Consider the following 24,231-nt stretch of genomic DNA (forward strand, 5'->3'; position numbering starts at 1 on the left):
ACTGTTGGAAAATGATCACCAATGCATCCACTATTTCTAGGGCCACTTCCTTAAGTATGCTGGGATGCAGACTATCAGGCCCCGTGGATTTATCGGCCTTCAATCCCATCAATTTCCCTAACACAATTTCCCACCTAATATGGATATCCTTCAGTTCCTCCTTCTCACTAGATCCACTGTTCCCTAGTACCTTCGGAAGGTTATTTGTATCTTCCTTCGTGAAGACAGAACCGAAGTATTTGTTCAATTGGTCTGCCATTTCTTTGTTCCACATTATAAATTCACCTGAATCCGACAGCAAGGGACCTACGTTTGTCTTTACTAATCTTTTTCTCTTCACATATTTATAGAAGCTTTTGCAGTCCGTTTTTATATTCACTGCAAGCTTCCTCTCGTACTCTATTTTCCCCCTCTTAATTAAACCCTTAGTCTTCCTCTGTTGAATTCTAAATTTCTCCCAGTCCTCAGGTTTGCTGCTTTTTCTGGCCAATTTATATGCCTCTTCCTTGGCTTTAACACTATCCTTAATTTCCCTTGTTAGCCACGGTTGAGCCACCTTCCCAGTTTTATTTTTACTCCAGACAGGGATGTACAATTGCTGAAGTTCATCCATGTGATCTTTAAATGTTTGCCATTGCTTATCCACCGTCAACCCTTTAAGTATCATTTGCTAGTCTATTCTAGCCAGTTCACACCTCATACCGTCGAAGTTACCTTTCCTTAAGTTCAGGACCCTAGTTTCCGAATTAACTTTGTCACTCTCCATCTTAATAAGGAATTCTACCATATTATGGTCAGTCTTCCCCAAGGGTCCTTGCACAACAAGATTGCTAATTCGTCCCTTCTCATTACACATCACCCAGTCTAGGATGGCCAGCTCCCTGGTTGGTTCCTCGACATATTGGTCGAGAAAACCATCCCTAATACACTCCAGGAAATCCTCCTCCACCGCATTGCTACCAATTTGGTTAGCCCAATCTATAAGTAGATTAAAGTCGCCCATGATAATTGCTGTACCTTTATTGCATGCATCCCTGATTATAGCTTAGTTATTATGAGAAAGCATATTTAGTTTACAATTCTAGCTTGTGGATCCACTGAACAGGAAGCACAGATAGAAGCTGAGTGATTTACTGAAAAGCAGTTTCAAAATGAAGTGTTAAGGCTGTATAATGCATGAACCTGTTGGAACAGCAACAGCAAATTATGAGCTTGGCCTCACAAGTTAGTTTTTGCAATGAAACAAGCAAAACAAGAAGTTCAAGTGTGACCAGAGAATGAAAGGACACTGATCAACACCAGGGGGAGCACAACCCAACACTGAGTTTTGATAAACTGGGTTATATGGGAGATGGATTCAGGAGATGATCAAACATGAAGGCTGCAGTGAATAAATACAGCTTTCTGTGTGAAAATAAACTCGCTATAATCAGGTAAACTTCTGGTGCGTTTTACAGCACAGAACCATAGAGGTTCAATTTGTTTATGGTCAGCAGCCCATTGGTACTTAAATGAGAACTCAAAGCTGTGAAGCTCTGCCTTTGATATTTGTAACGATCTTAGACTTCCCTCATGGAAAAGGAATGCACTTGATACATGTATCCTTAACTGTGGTGCTAATGCTTTTCAGCTGCTGGACTGTTCCAGCACATAGTCTAATCCAACATCTCTAACATGTTGGTATCATTGCAACCGATTCACCAGAACCAATTATGCAATTCCATGTTTGACATGTTTTCCCAATAGGAGCAGTATATCTTCATTCATGATGCCCTAGTGGAGGCCATCCTCAATAAGGATACAGAGGTTTCTGCCAGCCATTTACACGTCTATGTCAATGCTCTTCTGACACCTGGGCCCTCAGGGAAAACAAAACTCGACAAGCAATTCAAGGTGAGGCTAATCAATGTCACTTTGCCCATTTTAGTGTGAAGTTTAATGGGAGCAGGATGCTGGTATTGTCTGAGTTATCTTACGCTATCAAATGTGTCCCCTTTACCTCATAGCATTGTAGCCTCCTGAGGCCAAGACCCAACTGCTTAATTTTCTGAAGCTGCTGGAGATAGTGTCACCAACAAATTTTATTTATGTTACCAGACTTGTTAAAGTCAATATTAAGGCCAGAGGATTGTAAAGTACCTAGCAGAAAGATGAGATGCAGTTCCGCTCCGCTTGCAGTGAGCTTCATTGGAACAGTTTGGTCTCCCCAATGTAGAGAAGATTACATCCTGGTCAGTGAATACAGTTAGAAGAATTACAAGTAAATCACTGTCTCACCTGGAAGGAATGATTGGGGCCCTGGACGGTGGTATGGGAGGAAGAGAATGAGCAGGTATTGCATCTCCTGCACTTGCATGGGAAGATGCTAGGGAAAGGGGAGCAGGTGTTGAGGCTGATGGAGGAATGGATCCAGTTGTCACAGAGTGAATAGTCCCTTTGGAATGCTAAAAGGGATAGAAAGGGGGAAGATGTGTTTAGTGGCGGTGTTGTGCCGGAGATGGCGGAAATGTCAAGAGGATGATCCGTCGAATGCAGAGGCTCTGAGCTAGGGACAGGGTGGGCCCTATCATGATTCTGCGCAGGAGAAGAAAAAGTGACAGTGGAAGTGCGGGAAATATGACGGACACAGTGTAACAGTGACAAGAACGGAAATTCCTCCTTCATTCCTGGTAGGTTTCAAGGTCAAGCTATTGAAAGCAGTTTGATTTTTAATAAGAAAGCTTATTTAAGGTTTTTTTTTGTTTTAAATAAAACTTACTGTGAAGAAGGTTTGTTTACCATGGTGGAAGGGAATCATTGCAGAAGCACGTGGGCATATCCCAGTGTGGGTTAGCACCTCAAGAGGATAGAAAATTGGTAAAAGTAAAAACATCTGAATTTCCAGAATAATGTTTAATATTGCCAGAAAATCTATAACTGGGACCAGAGAGTCAGTAACCAGGATCAGAGATCACCTTTCAAACAAAATGAAGTTCAGATTCAAACCCATTTTATATTGTGATCAATATTGAGGACATTAACTGTGTTTGAACTCTGGATTTCCCTTTATTTCTCTTAACAGTTAGTAAGCCAGCCTCATGCCAAGCAGTGTGATTACTCAACAGCACTGAAGCCGTGCAATAGAGACAAGAACAGAAATTCCTCCATCATTCCTGGTAGGTTTGAAAGTCGTCCTATTGAAATCAGCTTGATTTCTAATAAGAAAGCTTATTTTAAGTTCTTTTTTTTAAAATAAAACTTACTTTAAAGGAAGTTTGTCAATGTCTTGCCAAAAATAATTCCGTGCTGAAGATATTGAACATTTACCCATGTTTTGCCCTGTGTCTCACAGATGGACCCTAGCTTTAACAAGGTGGCTAAAAAAAATGAAAGACTTGCATTTATATAGCACCTTTCACGATCACCGGACGTCTCAAAGCGCATTACAGCCAACGATGTACTTTTGGAGTGTAGTCACTGTTGTAATGTGGGAAATGCGGCAGCCAACTTGCACATAACAAACTCCCACAAACAGCAATGTGATAATGACCAGATAATCTGTTTTGTTATGTTGATTGTGGGATATATTGGTTAGGACATCGGGCATAACTTCCCTGCTCTTCTTCAAAATAGTACCATGAGATATTTTACGTCCACCTGAGAGAACAGATAGGGCCTCGGTTTAACATTTCATCTGAAAGACAGCACCTCTGATAGTGCAGCACTCCCTCAGCACTGCACTGGAGTGTCAGCCTAGATTTATGTGCTCAAATTCCTGGAGTGGGACTTGAACCCACAACCTGCTGACTCAGAGGCGAGTATGCTGCCCACTGAGCGACAGCTGACACTGGTCAGGAGTGCTCCAGGATATTCTCCCACATCCTTAAGTATCACATGCAAAAGTTATGATGACTGTTTGCTTGCAATTTTATGCCAATCCCAGTCTAGCACCTGTCCACTGCCTCCAAGTGCACCTTCCTACTCACCACAGCCTCACTAAAAGCAATACGCTTAGACGGCTTTTTCACACTTCATACTCCAAGCTGTAGGCGTCCGATTTAACTTGAAAGGTGTCTGCATTCTCGCAGTTCAAAAAGTAAGCATTGGCAACTCTGATTAAGAGGCCAACTTGTCACATGTTAAAACTTCTAAATGCAGGCTTCTTTGCCATGTACCACACTCCCAACTCAGGAAGGTAGAAGGTGGAAGATGATCTCAAGCCTGTCCAGCCCATCCAGAAACAGCTATTAGATGTTGGAGACTGACCCGAGTTGAGTCATCTGACAACTCTTCCCGTGTTTCTTTCTCCAAACACTTTCTTCCAACTGGAGCAGTGGCTGGCTTTATTCAAGTCTAATTGTCCTCCGCTTACTTAATAATATTTTTATTAATAATACACATATTAAAGAATACAAAGAATGCATCTATGCTGTGGAAGTTTGTAAATTGGTTGCCCATCTGTAATTTACTCGGGATGTGGCGTGTCACTGGCATTTATTGCTCTTCCCTCGTTGCCCTGAGAAGGTGGTGGTGAAATCCTGAGTAGCGGTTTGATACAGCTGAATGGCGTGGGACTAGAGTCGCATGTAGCCCAGACCAGCTAAGCATGGCAGGTTTCCTTCCCAAGGACATTAGTGAAACAGCTGGGGTTTTGTGACAATCTGACAGATTCATGGTCATTTTTAATGTTGCCATCTTTTTATTTCCAGACTTATTTAAAACTGCATTCACATTTGCAAATGACCATGGGAGGACTTGAACTTACGTTCTCTGAATTATTAGTCCAGGTTTCTGGGTTACTAGCCCAATAACAGTTTCAGCTGATATGAAGGTGAAATTTATCAGGACACAACCAGGCTGTTTTCAATGGCGGAATGGGAATCCAACCCTTTTTTTTGAAGTTACCAATGGGCACACAGGATTCAGACCCTTTAATATTTCCTTAAAATGTAATCCTGTTTTACTGGAGACAGCAGAAGGATCTGAATCTTAGTAACCTCGATTTCTATTGGAGTGAGCTGGTACACTGGGAGCAGGAAGGAAATTAGTCCCACCTACTTCAACCGCTGACAGGAAAGAAGCAGAATAGTTAGGATAACAATATTGAGGCCCAGGAAAGCTAAAATTAATATCTAAAGTAAGTAAATTAAGGTGAGAGTTTTAAGAGATGTCCTTTTTAGATGGCAATGTGATGCTTTCGAGTGCAGGGCCATGGAGAATGGAGGCATGCACTAAGTGTGTAAAGGGAAAGACCTTATTGAATGGCGGAGTAGGCTCGATGGGCCGTAGGGCCTACTCCTGCTATTTCTTATGTTATTAAGAAACATCTGAATAGCGTAATCCTTGATTCTCTTCTCACACCCTCCTTTGTGTCAGGTGTTGCAAATTGCAGTATGCCCCATTGTCACATTTTGTTCCACTGACTAACTGTACTGGCTATATAGGAAATAGGCAGATTTCCTGAGTGCACCCGTGAGTGATTTCATAGCATGGTATTGTCGGCATCCCCTTTCCCTTGGGAATTCTGGAATCCCCAGTCTTTTCAGGGGAGCTAGTCCACCCCGATGCCAATTCTATTCCTGGACATGTAATCTGCTTGAAAGTAAGTGACGTTTGTTTTTTACTCTAGTGGAGAGATCAAGAGTTGGACTCACGACATTGGCTGCTGAGGGCTCCGATTACATCAACGCTTCTTATGTTTCGGTAAGCATCTTGAAAGCCATCTGTGCAGGTTTATAGATTTACACTGGAGATAGCCAATGTTTTGGAACTGGGGTTGGGGTGAGTGCATATGCCTTTATCAATGAATGGGCTCATTATGATCAGGCAAAAATGTGAATCATTCACAAAAATGCAAGCTTCCCACTTCGCAAAGCTAGAAGATTTGAAAGATTCACCCTCAGCTCTTTAATCCTCCAGGGCCCAGAGAACTGGTTTTCACAGAATCATAGAATGGTTACAGCACAGAAGGAGGCTATTCGGCCCATCGAGCCTGTGCCGGCTCTCTGCAAGTCCCACTCCCCAATGCCCTGCACATTTTTTTCCTTCAGCTATGAAAGCCATGATTGAATCTGCCTCCCCCACCCTTTCAGGCAGTGCATTCCATATCCTAACCACGCGCTGCGTAAAAGAGTTTTTCTTCATGTTGCCTTTGGTTCTTCTGCCAATCACCTTAAATCTGTGTCCTCTGGTTCTTGACCCTTCCACCAATGGAACAATTTCTCTCTGTCTAGACCCCTCATGATTTTGAACACCTCTGTCAAATCTCCTCCTAACCTCTGCTCCAAGGAGAATAAACCCAGCTTCTCCAGTCTATCCAGTTATATCAATCGGAGAGCAGTTTAAAGAGTTGAGATTGAGCAGAAATTGGGAACAGCAACGGCTTCACGGGCTGAATTTAGTGCAGGGACCATTGCTTGGGCATCTTTGGGCTACACCACTGGTCGCTCCCAGTGCTGATCTGTGAGGAAACAACATACTACTGATCCTGCAAAACTTGTCTTCTCATGGCAATCTGGGCTTCTCTCCAATGACAGTCACCCCAACATACATTATAAAAAGGAACAAACGCCACAGGGAGCAGCTGGTTAGAGAACAGACTTTGAATTCTACAGAGGAGCGGGAAATAATGTGGCTCAATATCTCCACCCAATCTGCAAATGAGAGGTTGAGAACACTTTGCTGGATCACATTAACCAACTAATCTGTGGCCACTCCCCCATCCTTTCTCCTCACATCTGATTTCAGTTTCCGTCAATTCTGGAATTGACTAGAAAAACAATCAATTTTACGGATTCCCACTGTAACCACAGGTTGCTAAGCAACCAACTGCAGCGTCACCACCATGAAGAATCTATTTTTGTACAGACTTGTGAGTGCATTTTGTAAGACTAACCTCTGTGTCCAATGTACGCTCCTATTGAGTGAGACTCCATTATCGATTGCAGGTTTCAATGAAACCTGTGTTTTATACCAACTGATATGTCCTTACTATACAGTATAAATACACACAAGGCCCATACTTGACAGAAGGTCACTCTGTGACCAGTTATCTTTATTACCAAGATCTCAAGTGATGAAGGTGGGTGGAGCTTCCCCTTTTATACCTGAAAGTCCAGGTTAGAAGTGTCTCCCACAAGTTCACCCCCTTGTGGTCAATGTTCTCAAGGTGTACAACTTAGGTCAGTTTATACATGGGTTACAATGATAGTTGAAGACATGACATCACCTTTCCCCGCCGCCCCCCCCCCCCCAAAGTCTAATTGGGATCACAGGTTAAGTCTCTCTGGTGGTTTACTCTCCCTTGTAGAGCGCCTGAGTTGGGGCTCCGGTTGTTGGGCGCTGGCCTGAGTGTCTGCTGTTTGCGGTGCCTCAGGCCTGTCCAGACTGCCCACAGTGACTGGGCCCTCCTCCACTTGGTTCCAGTGTTCAGTCACCTGTGGTGGAGTAAATTCTATGTCGTGTTCTTCCTCTGCTTCTTCTATGGGATTGCTGAACCTCCTTTTAGTTTGATCCACGTGTTTGCGGCAGATTTGTCCATTGGTAAGTTTATGCGCAAAGTTAAAGCACATGGGATTGGGGGTAGTGTGCTGATGTGGATTGAGAACTGGTCGGCAGACAGGAAGCAAAGAGTAGGAGTAAATGGGTACTTTTCAGAATGGCAGGCAGTGACTAGTGGGATACCGCAAGGTTCTGTGCTGGGTCCCCAGCTGTTTACATTGTACATTAATGATTTAGACGAGGGGATTAAATGTAGTATCTCCAAATTTGCGGATGACACTAAGTTGGGTGGCAGTGTGAGCTGTGAAGAGGATGTTATGAGGCTGCAGAGTGACTTGGATAGGTTAGGTGAGTGGGCAAATGCATGGCAGATGAAGTATCATGTGGATAAATGTGAGGTTATCCACTTTGGTGGTTAAAAACAGAGAGACAGACTATTATCTGAATGGTGACAGATTAGGAAAAGGGGAGGTACAACGAGACCTGGGTGTCATGGTACATCAGACATTGAAGGTTGGCATGCAGGTACAGCAGGTGGTTAAGAAAGCAAATGGCATGTTGGCCTTCATAGCGAGGGGATTTGAGTACATGGGGCAGGGAGGTGTTACTACAGATGTACAGGGCCTTGGTGAGGCCACACCTGGAGTATTGTGTACAGTTTTGGTCTCCTAACTTGAGGAAGGACATTGAGGGAGTGCAGCGAAGGTTCACCAGACTGATTCCCGGGATGGCGGGACTGACATATTAAGAAAGACTGGATCAACTGGGCTTGTATTCACCGGAGTTCAGAAGAATGAGAGGGGATCTCATTGAAACGTTTAAAATTCTGACGGGTTTAGACAGGTTAGATGCAGGAAGAATGTTCCAAATGTTGTGGAAGTCCAGAACCGGGGGTCACAGTCTAAGGATAAGGGGTAAGCCATTTAGGACCGAGATGAGGAGAAACTTCTTCACCCAGAGAGTGGTGAAACTGTGGAATTCTCTACCACAGAAAGTAGTTGAGGCCAATTCACTAAATATATTCAAAAAGGAGTTAGAAGTAGTCCTTACCACTAGGGGATCAAGGGGTATGGCGAGAAAGCAGGGATGGGATACTGAAGTTGCATGTTCAGCCATGAACTCATTGAATGGCGGTGCAGGCTCGAAGGGCCGAATGGCCTACTCCTGCACCTACTTTCTATGTTTCTATGTTTCTAACTACCAAAACCCTATTCCCCTCTTTGGCAATCACAGTGCCTGCTAGCCATTTGGGCCCTGCAGCGTAATTATGGACAAAAACAGGGTCATTGACATCAATACATCGCGCGCTCGCATTCCTGTCACGGTAGTCACATTGTGACTGAAGCCTGCTCGCAACAATTTCTTTCACAGTAGGGTGTATAAGGGATAACCTGATTTTGAGCATCCTTTTCATTAGCAGCTCTGCGGGTGGAACCCCTGTGAGTGAGTGTGGTCGGGATCTATTGGACAACAGGAGGCGTGATAAGCGGCTTTGTAGGGAACCCCCTTGGATTCTGAGCATCCCCTGTTTGATTATCGGCAGTGCTCATTCCGCCTGGCCATTTGAGGCCGGCTTGAACGGTGCCGTTCTAACATGGTTGATTCCATCGCCTGCCATGAAGTCCTGGAATTCAGTGCTTGTGAAGCATGGGCCATTGTTGCTGACCAAGACTTCCGGTAGACCATGGGCGACGAACATTGCCCGTAGACTTTCTACCGTGGCAGAGGATGTGCTTGAATTTAAAATGGCACACTCAATCCATTTGGAGTCGGCGTCTACTGCAACCAAAAATATTTTTCCCATGAAAGGACCTGCGTAGTCCACATGGATGCGTGACCATGGCTTGGCAGGCCAGGACCAGGGGCTAAGGAGGGCTTCCCTGGATGCTTTGCCCAGCTGAGCACACGTGTTGCACCTGCGAACACAAAGTTCCAGGTCTCCATCTATCCCTGGCCACCAAATGTGTGACCTGGCAACTGCCTTCATCATGACAATGCCCGGGTGCTCATTGTGAAGTTCTCTGATAAACACCTTTCTGCCCCTCTGGGGCATGACTACTCGGTTTCCCCACAGTAGACAATCGGCCTGAATCGAGAGTTCATTCTTGCGCCTATGAAACGGTTTAAATTCCTCAGGGCATGCCCCATACGTGGCTGCCCAGTCCCCATTCAGGACACATTTCTTAACTAAAGACAGTAGCGCGTCTTTATTTGTCCAGACTTTAATCTGACGGGCTGTCACAAGTGAGCCTTCGTTTTCGAAAGCTTCAACAGCATCAAGCTTAGTTGCCCCCTCACTGGTGGCTAGTGGGAGCCTGCTGAGTGCATCGGCACAGTTTTCAGTGCCTGGTCTGTGCCGAATTGTGTAGTCATAGGCGGCTAACATAAGTGCCCACCTCTGCATGCGCGCTGATACATTCGCATTTATGGCCTTGTTGTCGGCCAAAAGGGACATTAGGGGTTTGTGATCTGTCTCCAGCTCAAATTTCCTGCCAACAGGTACTGGTGCATTTTTTTTTACTGCATATACACATGCTAATGCTTCCTTTTTTACCATCCCATAGCCCCTTTCTGCCTGGGACAGACTTCTGGAGGCATAAGCTACCGGCTGTAACTGACCATTGGCATTCACATGCTGTAACACACACCCAACCCCATGGGACGACGCATCGCACGTTAGAACAAGTTTCTTACACGGGTCATATAACGTTAACAGTTTGTTAGAGCACGCAACTTGTTATGCTCCATCAAAAGCCCTTTCCTGGCTGTCCCCCCAGACCCAATCGCGACCTTTGCGTAGGAGCACGTGTAGCGGCTCTAACATCGTGCTCAATTTGGGAAGTAGGTTACCAAAATAGTTCAGGAGCCACAGGAACGAACGCAGTTCCGTCATATTACGGGGTCTGGGTGCTCGCTGGATCGCTTCCGTTTTGGACGCAGTGGGTCTAATCCCGTCTGCTGCTATCCTCCTCCCCAGGAATTCTACCTCTGGAGCTAAGAAGATGCAGTTCGCCTTTTTCAGTCGCAGCCCTACCCGGTCCAGTCTGCATAGCACCTCCTCCAGGTTGTGGAGGTGTTCTTCAGTATCGCGACCCGTGATGAGGATGTCGTCCTGAAAAACCACCGTCCTTGGCATCGACTTGAGGAGGCTTTCCATATTTCGCTGAAAGATTGTGGCGGCCGAACGAATCCCGAACGGACATCTGTTATACTCAAACAACCCCTTGTGTGTCGCCAGCTCCTGGGTCATGTAAGCTGAGGTCAGGTCCAATTTTGAAAAAAGTTTGCCACCAGATAGCGTCCTCTGCTCTCTGTAGCGGGTACTGGTCTTGGAGTGACACCTGATTGATGGTGGCCTTGTAATCGCCACATATCCTGACCGACCCATCCGCCTTGAGCACCGGCACGATCAGACTTGCCCAGTCACTGAATTCGACTGGCGAGATGATGCCTTCCCTCAGCAGGCGGTCCAATTCGCATTCTATCTTTTCCCACATCACCCGGCACCACTCTGGCCTTGTGGTGTACTGGCCAGGCGTCCGGGTTTGTGTGAATCACTACCTTGGCCCCCATGAAAGTGCCAATGCCGGGTTGAAATAATGAGTCAAATTTGTCCAGGACCTGTGAGCATGATATTCGCACCACAGAAGAAATTGCATTGACATCGCCCCATTTCCACTTCATGACAGCAAGCCAACTCCTCCCCAGTAGTGCGGGACCGTCCCCCGGGACAATCCAGAGTGGCAACCTGTTCTCCGAATCTTTGTGGGTCACGACTACTGTGGCGCTACCTAGCACTGGAATGATCTCCTTTGTATATGTCCGTAGCTGTGCGTCAATTGGCAATAATTTTGGCCTCCTGGCCTTGGACACCCACAACCTTTCGAATTGTTTGATACTCGTCAGGAACTGGCTGGATCCCGTGTCTAGCTTCATTAATACCTGGATGCCATTGAGGAGCACTTTCATCATTATCGGTGGCGTCCTGGTATATGAACTATATATGTGCTCCACATGAACTCGCTGAACTTCAGCTTCCAGCGATTTCCCCCAGTATTCATTTGGCCTCGTAGGGCTTACATCGAGCCTGTCCTCCTCGTACATCAGCCTGGCTGCAGGCTTCCTGCACATATGCGCCAAGTGACCGCTGACGTTGCAGTTTCTGCAGGTATATTGCTGATACCTGCAAGCTCTGGCTGGGTGTTTGCCTCCACACCTCCTGCTTGAGCTGGAGGCCCCGTTGTTGGAAACAAAAGGCCCATTACCAGTCAATCGTCTCTTACTATCTCTGTAACTGTCCTTTAGCGCACCATTATCAGGTGTTGATGGCCCCATTACTGGCCGCATTGTCCATTGCGATGGCATGAATCGCCGTTCAGCTAGCCATTGTCCCTGTTGAATTCCCCCTTTGGGTTCGACTACATGCTGGGGCATGTCCGATTGCCCTTGTCTGCCTCGAGAACTGTGTGCCGCATTAACAATGTTGACTTCCTGGTCGTTTGCTGCATTTGAGCCAAGATTTTTGTCATACATCATTCTGGTCTGTTCCTCCCCTGAGATAAATGTCTGGGCTATCAGAGCCGCCGCTTCCAAGGTCAAGTCTTTGGTCTCAATCAGTTTCCTGAAAACACCAGCGCGCCCGATGCCCTCAATAAAAAAGTCTCGCAGCATCTCCGCTCTGCATGCATCTGGGAACTTACATAGGCTCGCCAGTCGCCGGAGATCTGCCACGAAGTCTGGAACGCTTTGCCCTTCTCGCCACCGGTACATGTAAAACCGGTGTCTCACCATGTGCATGCTGCTCGCCGGTTTAAGCTGTTCCCCGATCAACTTACTGAGCTCTTCAAACATCTTGTCCGCCGGCTTCTCTAGTGCTAGAAGGTTCTTCATCAGGGAGTACGTTCTGGATCCACAAACCGTCAGGAGATGAGCCCTACGTTTGTCGGCCGAATCCTGTCCCAACCATTCCTTAGTGACAAAACTTTGCTGTAGTCTCTCAATAAAGTCATCCCAATCATCACCAATACAGTACCTCTCTTCTGTGCTGCTAGTGGCCATGCTCGCGTGGTTTAAATCCCAGTTTCTCGTCGCCAATGATATGTCCTTACTATACAGTATAAATACACACAAGGCCCATACTTGAGAGAAGGTCACTCTGTGACCAATTACCTTTATTACCAAGACCTCAAGTGATGAAGGTGGGTGGAGCTTCCCCTTTTATACCTGAAAGTCCAGGTTAGGAGTGTCTCCAGCAAGTTCAACCCCTTGTGGTCAATGTTCTCAAGGTGTACAACTTAGGTCAGCTTATACATGGGTTACAATGATAGTTGAATGCATGACACCAACAAACAATGCTTCTGAAGTGATTGGAAACATTGCAATAAATAAAACCAGCATAAGGATTTTAAACTCTGCTACCTTTCCTGCAACTTTTAATACCTCTAGAAATAAAAGCAAAATGAAACACAGGGCAACAGAAATGATAAAGTATATTTAATCTGATACTGGCAGTTCAGTTGTTAGATTTGAATGGGAAAAAGAAATAATTGCATCTATATAGTGCCTTGCATGACCTCAGGACTTCCCAAGGCGCTTTACAGTCAATGAAATACTTTTGGAGTGTAGTCACTGTTGTAATGTGGGAAAAACAGCAGCAAACTTGCGCACAGCTAGGTTCCATAAACAGCAATGTGATAATGACCAGATAATCTGTTTTTTAATGATAATTGATTGATCAGGACACTGGGGAGAACTCCCCTGCTCTTTTTCAAAAGAGTGCCACTGGTTCTTTCACATCCATCTGAGAAAGCAGGTGGGGCCTCGGTTTAATGTCTCATCTGAAAGACGCCATCTCCGCTAGTGCAGCACTCCCTCAGTACTGCACTGGAGTGCCAGCCTGGATTTTGAATGCTCTAACACAGTCCAAGCATCAAACATTATGCTCCAACACACACTCAGCCTAAATGCAGACTTCCAGCTGGCTGGAGGTCTCCACTGTTCAAGCATTGGGTCTGCTTTATCTCATGTTTTTATTTTTGTTATTTTGAATGTGCTGGTAGATGATGTCCACATTGCCTGATGGATTTGTATTCTGAAGGTCATTCATGAACATTTGTACCATTCTTTGCATTCAATTCCAGGGATTTCGTCAAAGTGATGAGTTCATTATTACCCAACATCCACTGCCACATACCACAAAGGACTTTTGGAAAATGATCTGGGACTACAATGCTCAAGTCATTGTCATGCTGCCAGATAACCAAGGGCTGGTATGGTGTATTTTTATTTTATTTTAAGCTCTTTGTATATTTGGCCTTACTTTAATTTAGATTTTTAGAGCCGGCTCTCAGATCTTTTCACTACCGGATCCAACTGTACACTCCAGTGGAAGAATCATTAACACACAGAAAAGCTCGGTCTGAACCTGCTGCCAGGATAAGGGAGCTGGATTCAGCAGTATAAATGTTGCGAACCAGGTCACTAAATCAATCTGTCAAAATCCGACCTAAACACATGGCAGTAGTGTTTCTGAATGATGATTAAATTTTGAGTGCCACAATAACATCCTTTATTTATCTACTCTGATCAGCATAGTGTGCAAGTAATAACGATTCAAATCAGCACATTACTGGGATGAGACAGCATTGAGTCATTGGCATATTGTTGGACAGAATGGAGGGAACTTTTTTGTCTGCTTCTGACCAGTGTCCTTACTGAGTACAATGTTGACCAAAATAACCTCCTGCTCACCCGTTAGATCTTTGACAGAAGAATTGTAGAAATGCCATTTTCGAGGGACTTCCACAGCTCTTTCCCTGAGGTTACAAGTGGACAAGTGGGAGAATCCCAGCGGCAGTTCAACCTCTTAGATTAGAAAAGTAGCCTTTGCCTTTCATTCCCTCCCCCCTAATAAAATTAAATGACATGTGAGAGTATTACCAACTTTAAAAAAAGGAAAGATCTTGCATTTACATATCACCGTTTAACGACCTCAGAACGTCAGAGTGCTTTATAGCCAATGAAGTACTTTTGAATTGTGACTGTTGTAATGTTGGAACTGCAGCAGCCAACTGACCCACAGCAAGTTCCCACAAACAGCAATGTGATAATGACCAGATAATCTGTTGTAGTGACATTGGTTCAGGGATAAATATTGGCCAGGACACTGGGGAGAACTCCCTTGCTCTTTTTTGAAATAGTGCTATGGGATTTTTTGCATTTATCGAGAGGGCAATTTTATCATGTCATCCTTTTGACTCAGAGGCAAGAGTGCTACACACTGAGCCACGCTGAACACCTAAATGAAGAAATGTATATTTCCTTTATTCTGTTTAATGATCCTCATGACAAAACAGAAAATCAAATTTTGAAAGTTTGAAAGGTTAGAGTTAAAGTTAGTCCTACCTTAAAAATATGAATTGCAGAAATAAATACAAACACTGCTTGACAAGTAAATTGACTAATGCTTGGCTTGAATAGGACAGCACTGTGATAGATCATCAGCAGTTTAGGGTCAGAGTCGGTTTCGATTCTACCTGTATCTTAGGGATATTCTCCAGGAGCTTCAAGAATTTCTCAAGTAAAATGCTGGTTGTGGACGAAGTTCTTAACCTTTATCTATAAGCAGCAGATGGGACATTTGTGTGGATATAAACACTGTGTGGACGCTGTTTTACAGACCGAGGATGAATCTGTGTACTGGCCAAGGAAGGAAGAACCGATGAATTGTGAAGCCTTTACAGTGAGCCTGATCAACGAGAGCCACCTGTGTCTTTCCAATGAAGAACAGCTCATTATCCAGGATTTCATTCTGGAAGCAACACAGGTAAAGGGTCAAAAATTAAAGTGAGGTAGCACTGCAAGGGAAGAGAGACTCCATTATGTGACCTGGTGTAATGTAATTCATCTTGGAACATAAGGCACAGCTAATTATCATACTATTTTCGCAACAAGTATCATGATCAAATTTAAACAAAATCAGCTATACTGGGCCACCATAGTATTATAAATGATTTTTTTGTATATTGGAAGCATCTGGTTAAATTAATAACTAGGCTGGGTGGTGAGCACCCTTCCTGTCAATCTACGTTTTAATCATCCACCAGACTCCTGGGTCACTGGAAGTTGCTACACTTTGCCAGTTTTTAATGCTTCCCATTCCACTTACCTATCCTGCTTTAGCTCTTCGGATATATGACCTTTTTTTAAATTTCACACATTATGCCTCCTGTGCATGTCACTTCTGCCCTTGACCATTTCCCAATCTCGAACCTGAGCACTTTACAGATTATTCTTGCCATGTGTTCTGCCCCCTCCCTCTGTTCTGTTCCTTCTTAAATGCTGAAATAAAAACAGAAAATGCTGAAAAAACTCAGCAGGTCAGGCAGCACCTGTGGAGACACAAACAGAGTTGACGTTTCAGTTCGATGACCGCTTCGCCTGTCTGTCTTTGCCCAGAGAAAATCTAAAACATTGGGGTGCAAATGTAAAAATATAAGATTTGTTTCATTCCCATTCACTTTACCGTTTCAAAGGAAATATTCATTTTTGCCTAATATGTGCTCAAGAATTCCTTCTCTATAATATAAGATGGAAAAAAGTGCATAATTTAGTTTGGTTTCAGATAGTCCTTGTTATGGAAGTTGTTTAAATAATTTGTGGTACGCAAGCCTTTAACGATTTAATCTCGCACCTTATAATTTATTTCTTTTATTCTCATGCTTAATGTTGGATTGCATATTTCATATGTTTACTTCATATTTTTGCCATATATGATCAACCACAGAGCTTAAACATGGAAACATATAAGTTTATTGTTTAAAATTGTGGTTCAATTTCAATAAGATTCTGTTGTTCCCACTAAGAGCATGATAGAGTTAATTTGGTAATGAATCTGAAAGAGAACTGCAGATATTCCAATTCTGGCCTCTTATACAGGCCCAATTTTCATCGCTGTACCATTGCCGGTCATGCCTTCAGCTGCCTAGGCTCTAAGTTCTGAAATTAGCTCCTTAAACCTCTCCGCCTCTCACTCCTCCTTTAAGTCACTCCTTAAAACCTACCTCTGTGACCAAGCTTTTGATCACCTGTCTTAATATCTCTTTATGTGGTTCAGTGTCAAATTTTGTCTGATAGTGCTCCTGTGAAGCCACTTGGGACGTTTTCCTACATTAAAGGTGCTATATAAATGCAGGCAGCTGATGGTGCAGCCCGTAATGGTGGGGCAGTGGAAATTGGGGATGTGGAAGAGGCCAGAAATAGCTAATCCCTAAAGTTTACAGGTAGATTGTCTTTTGGAAAAGTACCCTAATCACTGAAGAACTAGTCCTCTTTATTCATTCATATGAGAGTGCATGTGTCTGAGCATGTGTTAATGTAGGAGTATTATTAGAATTTATTTTCCCTCTAATTGGAATTGCAGTGAAGTTCACAATGCATCAGAATGTATCAACAATCTTTAAAAACATTCTGAGACACATTCCTTAATTACATACTATTTCACAATCGAGATGTCACAGGTCTGAATTCTCAGCCTTTGAATCTGACAGCATCATTATGATCAGTTTTGGCAGTTCACAGGCAAGTATGCGCAAGTTTAGGGAGTGCGGCAAAAACAATAATAGTGCACCTCACTCTATTAGAAATGCACGTTCTGCCTGTGAATGACAGCGCTGCATTGATATGACAATAATGTTTTATTTTAAATTCCCTCATCTGCAGGATGACTATGTGCTTGAAGTGAGGCACTACCAGTCTCCAAAGTGGCCAAATCCAGACGGTCCTATAAGAAAAACCTTTGAGCTCCTCAACATAATACGAGACGAAGCTGCTACAAGAGATGGGCCAATAATTGTCCATGATGAGTATGTCTTTTTCCATGTTACCTTTTCTAAATTTAAACCACTCGTACAATAGAGGCCTCTTCATGGAAACACCTCCTTAGAAATGGAAAATGTCATGTTTACCCTCTTGGTCCTTTTAAGGAAGCCCCAAAAATTGGGCAGGTATCACAGAATTTGCAATGTTTTGCTCCTGGAAAAATGCATGATTTGGAGATACTGGAATAGATTCTGCTGGGTGATAGGTCTGTTAGCTGCTGCAAAGGGGAGCTCCTCTCTCAGGCCCAGCCTGGTAATGCTCTTCCCATTCCAGACTCTGATTAAACTTACTATACATGCATATGGGACTTCACTGTTGTACCAGTTCGGGCTGAGGGGAGGACAGGCCTAGTAGGATCTTCAGTAGAGCATAGGCCTTTATCCAAACTGGCAATGTTTGCATGATTATTCAATGTTTCTGTTTTTAAATAAAGTTTTAACTGTTTATTGGTTTCACTGTGAACTTTTAAAATTTGCCATTGAACTAGATTGCAGTTGCATTGCAGCAGGCATGAAACCCATGGGATATGAAGGTTTATTATTTCTTATGATTCGAGTGCACTCTGGGTATGTGTCTGTGTATATATTAAAAAAACTAAAACACATCTTTTATTTTCTTCACTCGACAGACATGGGGGGATAACAGCTGGTACCTTCTGTGCTTTGACTAAACTGATGCATCAGCTGGAGAGTGAAAACTCGGTGGATGTTTATCAAGTGGCTAAAATGATTAATTTAATGAGGCCTGGCGTCTTCACCGATATCGTAAGTCACCAAACACCATGCTGGGAATGCAGACTGCTTCACTATTTTTGTCAAAACATTTTCAAAGCATATTTAGGAATGAGACTGGAATTGGTGGAAAACAAAGGCAGGCACTCTGTTTGGGGATCACTGGCTGGGAACTTTCCACGTTTGTCGTGGGAACAGGGTTAGTGACGCGTTGTCATTTTCTGGTCTCAGTACATGCATTAGATTCTGCTTAAAACCTGCAAGAGTGTTGTGGCTTATTGGGGAGGGAGGGTTTGGGGTTGGCAGGCATGATGAGCGCTCCTGAGGTGCATATTATGGTGATCTCCAGGCACAGCCTGCTGTGGTTATCCTGTCATCCATCCAGAGGGATACTCCGAATCGCATCTTGGCACAGTAGAGTTCTGGACTGAGCTTGATGGTCCTTCGTTGTCGAAACTGCATTTTTAAACCAAAGCTCCTAAGAGGAGGGGCCAGAGATCACTGATACAAGTGGGAGATGAAGTGAGCATAATTCTTGTAAATTACTCTGATTTACCAGGGAGCAGTGATATTGAAGGGCAGTGCAGCTTAGCAGCAAAACATCAGCACTGTACTCCAGTGCCCAAGTTATCTGTGAGCAACACCACAGGGGAGACACTGGCAGTTTATAGAATATATACCAAGAAAAAAAATCTAAATCTTTCCATAAGTGATTATATAATTGTGTCATTATAAACAGTGATATATTAATTATTTTTATTGCACTTACTGGGGAACTCAAAAGGAGACAGATATAGAATTTAAATTTTTGAATACACCAACAATATTTTTTAACTTTGGAAGTGGATAGGGTTATGATGGCAGCCCTTAATCATGTTGTTTTGGAGAGAAGAGGGGAAAAAGACCACCATTATGTTCAATTCTTACCCAGTCGAATGATTCTCAAAAATAAATTTACAGTGTTACAAAAACTAGGCCTGTTATCTCTCTACAGGATCAGTACCAGTTTTTATACAAAGCTGTCCTCAGCCTGGTTAGCACAAGAGAAGATGAAAACCATGCAACTATATTGGAAACCAATGGCCTGAGCATGTCTGCCGATGACTGTAATGGAGCAGAAAGCATGGAGTCTCTGGTGTAACAGTGCAAGGGATGTCTTCACCAGCACAGGAAAAAAAAACACAATCCTATTTAAGATCTTGTTAACTATACAGGTATCAATTGCAAAATCCTGGTATCCATTTGGTGTCACCAGTGGACAGTGACCTGTGGGTGCCTTCATTAAAAAATTGTTAGCAGAAATCGTTGTGCAGTATGTGAATGTCCCATTTGCGTCATGCTGGCCTGACTGATGTTCGCTGTAGTTGCATTTTCAGCATGTTCAGTGTCCAGTCCCATGGTCTGCTTTCAGTCTGTACCAGAGTTAAAATGGGGGGGGAGGGAGGGAGAGGGGGGGGGAGGGAGGGAGAGGGAGGGTCATTCATGACGGTGTCTCCTAAAGAGGTTTCCAAAAGCGAATATTGACCGCAACATCAATGGTTACTAGAGTGCTGCTGCCTAAGACTTATCTTCTTTCTGTTTTTTCCACGATGTCAACAACTTTACAAGACCAACATTCAGCAGCGCCCAATCAAGCAAGATGGAGAATGTACGGAAAGAAATGTCACTGTTGATTAAGTCTGGATAATGTGGACGTCACTTTGTTAAAGAGAGAATTAATCTTCTAATACATAATGTAAATAGTAGAACAATGAACCCGTCCATGGACCAAATTTCTATTTATAATTCTAGATTTTTATATTTTACTACAGAGTCTTTTCTAGTCTTTTTTGACGTTCTGACTACATTGTTGTTGTAGCTGACGTTTGATTAATGTTTAAACATGTCTGTTTAATTCAGCTTTAATTCTAAATCTCATGTCAGATGTTTATTAATGACTTATTTGATGTAATTTTACAAATAACAGCATGCAATTTTAACACTATTTGTGCAAAAGGAATAGTAAGTTCTAGACTTTTCACAGAGGAAAGATCCAGATGATTGTGTGATTTTGTTGTAACTGATGTTTTTACTTTATGGCTACTGCAGAAGAATTAAAATATAAGGTTTATCAGCTGGTTTGCAGTGGCTGTCATTATTGAATGTGCCAGTGATACCTAATGTGAGGCACACCTGTCAAGAAGTGATTACAGTATCCTGACTTTTAAAAACAATATCTGGTCAAAATACAATTAAAAATGTCAATCATAATATTAAAACTCTTCTGGAAAGAAAATATTAATAAAATAATGTTTTTATACTATATAAATACAGTTTGGAGTTTAACTTCCATGTACCATCCAGCTAGTACTGCAAAAATATGCTTAAAATACAGGTGTATCAGCATTTCTTTGCAATATCAGTGCAAATGACTGTATACCATATATATTTTTAGTATCTTAAATATCCAACTATTTATACTTGATAATTTTTTAATTTATAATGCCCAAATGAAAAATTTGGCAGTTGTACTTGTGGAACTCATTTGTTTAGTCCCAAGATTTCCTCCCAATCATTCCCCAGAGGTGGCAATATTGATCATGGATACTGCTGCAGCACTCGAAAGGGATGATATACTTCAAGGTTCAAAGACAGAATCTAATTGGTTAGAATTAAGGAATAGAGGCGCTATTAAACTACTGGATTTATACTATAGGCTATAAATAGTGGGACTGAGATAGAGGAGCAAATTTGCAGGCAAATTGCAGAAAGATGCAACACCTTTATAGAGCAGTGATAATGGGGGACATCAACGATCTGATTATAGACTGGGATAGTAACAGCGTAAAGGGCAAAGAGGGGGAGGAATTCCTGAAATGTGTATATGAGAGCTTTCTTGATCAGTGTGTTTCTAGCCCAATAAGGAAGGAAGCAGTGCTGGATCTAGTTCTAGAGAATGAAGTGGGGCAAGTTTCCATGTGGGAGCATTTGGGCAACAGTAATCATATCAGGTTTAGAATAGTTATGGAAACTGACAAGTATTTTTACATTCATTGTTCCTTAACTGAAGGGCTAATTTCAGTGAGTTGAAGAGGGATCTGGCCCAGGTGGATTGGAATCAAAAAATGCTAGACAAAATAGTAATTGAATAATGAGGCCTTCAAATAGGCTATAAAATACACACATTCCTATGAGGGGCAAAGGAAGGGTATCCAAAGCTAGAGCTCTCTTGGTGATTAAAGATGTAGGGGTGAAATTGGGTTCCCCCAGTCAGCATCTCTGGGGTTTTGCAACCGGGCGTGGCGAGATCAGTGACTCCCACTAAATTTTCAAACTTTTAAAAGTGAATGCCTCAAACAGGGCGATACCCAATTTCACCTCCATAGAGATTAAAATGAGATAGAAAAAGGGGGCTTATGACAATTTATAAGGTTCATAATACAGTAAGAAAACCAAGCTGAATACAGAAGAAATCTAAAAAAGGAATGAGAGGCAAAGAGAGAGTATGAGAATATATTAGTGGCCGCCATAAAAGGGAAACAAAAGTATTTTAGAAACATATAAATGGGTAATCAAAGAAAGGGTGGGGCTGATTCGGGACCAAAAGGGAAATATTCTTGTAGAGGCAGGGTGCATGGTTGAGGTGCTAAATAAATATTTTGCATCTGTCTTCACTGCAGTAAAAGGAGGAGGTATTTGTGAAATTAGATAGAATAAAAATAAAGAGGATGTATTAAAAGGTTCGTAGTCCTCAAAGTAGAAAAGCCGTCGGATGAGATGCCCAGTTACAGAGGGAAGGTGGAAATTGCAGAGGCTGTGGCCCAATCAACCTTAGATATAGGAGTGCTACCAGAGGAGTGCAGGATTGTAAATGTTACACCACTGTTTAAAAGGGGAGAGGGATAAACCCGGGGAGAGGGATAAACCCGGGGTGAGTCAGCCTAACATCAGTGTTGGGGAAACTTTTAAAGACAATAATCTGGGATAAAATTAAATGGTATTTGCTAAAGTATGGGCGAATAAAGTCAGCACGGATTTGTTGATGGCAAATTGTGTTTGACAGAGTAGATTGAGTTCTTGTGGTGATGAAGGGAAGTGCATCATTATCATCACAATGAGTTCTTAGGTGGCTGAATGATGCAATACGAGAGCCACAGTCCCCGTCACAGGTGGGACAGATAGTCGTTGAGGGAAGGGGTGGGTGGGACTGGTTTGCCGCATACTCTTTCCGCTGCCCGTGCTTGATTTCTGCATGTTCAGCGATGAGACTCGAGGTGCTCGGCACCCTTCCCGATGCACTTTCTCCACTTAGGGCCAGACTCCCAGGTGGCTTTGAGGGTGTCCTTGTAACATTTCCTCTGCCCACCTTTGGCTCGTTTGCCGTGAAGGAGTTCCGAGTAGAGTGCTTGCTTTGATGCAAGGGAAGCGCAGTTGATGTGTATATGGATTTTCAAAAGTCATTTGGCAAAGTACTACATAATAAACCATGTTAGCAAAATGAAAGCCCATGGGATTAAAGGGACAGTGGCAAAATGAATACAAAATTGGCTAAGGGTCAGAAAGCAGAGTGGTGGTGAACGAATGTTTTTCAGCCCAGAGGGAGGTATACTGTGGTGTTCCCCCAGGGGTCAGTATTCGGACCGCTGCTCTTTGATATATATTAAATGATCTGGACTTGGGGATACAGGACATAATTTCAAACTTTGCAGATATGAAACATAGTAAACAGTGAGGATAGTAACAGACTTCACACTAGGCCATAGACTGGTGAAATGGTAGATGAATTTAACGAAGACAAGTGAGACATTTTGGTAGGAAGAATGAGGAACAGTAATATAAATTAAATGGTACAATTTTAAAGGGGATACAGGAACAAGTAGACCTGGGGCTATATGTATGCAAATCTTTTAAATTGGCAGGACAAGTTGATGAAGGCTGTTAAAAATCATATGGGATCCTTGGCTTTATTAATAGAGGAAGAGAGTACAAAAACAAGGTCATTAAACTAAAACTTTATAAATAATTAGTTAGCCCTCAGCTGGAATAGTGTGTTCAATGTTGGGCACCACACTTTGACATCCTTCCTAAAGCCTTGCTGAGGGTGCAGAAGAGATTTACTGGAATGGTTAGGGTTAAGTTGCATGGGTGGCTATGGGAAAAGAGCAAGGAAGTGGGATTAATTAGAAAACTTTACCAAAGAGTCAGCCATGCACGATGGGCCCAATGGCAGCCTCCTGTGCTGTATCATTCTATAATTGCATGGGGCTCTCTAACTTAAACTGGACATCACATGGCTCCCAAAGCTCAAATGAAGGTTTTTGATGCAGGAACTCCTCCTCATGCACCCCATTCTTGTTTTCATCTGTGCCTGCTCTGTTGATGTCTTCAAAATGCTGCATGTACAGTGACAATGGGGGGAAAGTGTATTGGGGGGGGGGGGGGGTTCCATTGAAAAATAAAATTACTGTAATTAAATAAAAATTCACGCAAGATTTTCAAAAAATCCTTAAACAAAATTTGCACAAATATTAAAGATCTGTAATTAAAACTAGCTTTGAAAAGGTACTATAAATATTGCATTCCAAGCAAGTTCTCCTCGAAGAGCTCCATCATAACGTGAAGCCTCTGTCACCGTCAGCATGCATTTTTGGGTCTTAATGTGATGAATGGCATTAAATGTTTGCAAACGTATCAGCCAGACACAAGACAGAGGGTGGATGGAATTGGGCGCAGTACAGTCCGAAGATGGGCTCGCCCAAGTTTCTGATTCAACCCCTTGGCCATTTTATGCCGTTGCAAACTTACCCCAATATTTTACATACTTACACAGCACTCAACAATAAGCATAAAGGGGGAAGTTAAAAGTAACTTTTTCTCCCCCAACACAATGTTTACTAGAATATGTAATGATTTAATGTACGTGGCATTCGAAGCCAATCACGATATTTAAGAGGGAAATCAACACTTGGACCCTGAGGCCTCTCTGAACGTAACTAGGAGAAAGCCCCAAATTAACAGCTTTTAAACAGCTGTTTTCAGCCATTTCTTCAGGGGTTCTGCCATTCTTCCAATCAAGATAATGGCAGGAGATTGGAAATTCTGAACCCTGGAGAAGGAAGTTCTTACAAAAGGTCCTGAGGAAAGAGAAGGAATTAGATTCAAG

At 43.0% G+C, this 24,231-nt stretch overlaps 1 protein-coding gene across 1 annotated transcript in view; it reads left to right on the forward strand.

Annotated features, from left to right (window-relative positions):
• ptprz1a (protein tyrosine phosphatase receptor type Z1a) overlaps positions 1 to 19,428 on the forward strand; it is a 298,658-nt gene extending 279,230 nt beyond the window's left edge. The window contains exons 23-30 of the mRNA XM_070901676.1: positions 1,747 to 1,893; positions 3,062 to 3,155; positions 5,609 to 5,682; positions 13,620 to 13,748; positions 15,158 to 15,304; positions 17,200 to 17,342; positions 17,987 to 18,122; positions 19,084 to 19,428. Coding sequence (XP_070757777.1) covers positions 1,747 to 1,893; positions 3,062 to 3,155; positions 5,609 to 5,682; positions 13,620 to 13,748; positions 15,158 to 15,304; positions 17,200 to 17,342; positions 17,987 to 18,122; positions 19,084 to 19,230 — 1,017 coding nt within the window. The 3' untranslated portion in view covers positions 19,231 to 19,428. The remainder of the gene's footprint in view (positions 1 to 1,746; positions 1,894 to 3,061; positions 3,156 to 5,608; positions 5,683 to 13,619; positions 13,749 to 15,157; positions 15,305 to 17,199; positions 17,343 to 17,986; positions 18,123 to 19,083) is intronic.
• The last annotated feature ends 4,803 nt before the right edge of the window (positions 19,429 to 24,231 follow it).

The sequence above is a fragment of the Pristiophorus japonicus genome, chromosome 15 (genome assembly GCF_044704955.1).
Source record: "Pristiophorus japonicus isolate sPriJap1 chromosome 15, sPriJap1.hap1, whole genome shotgun sequence".
NCBI lineage: Eukaryota > Metazoa > Chordata > Chondrichthyes > Pristiophoridae > Pristiophorus > Pristiophorus japonicus.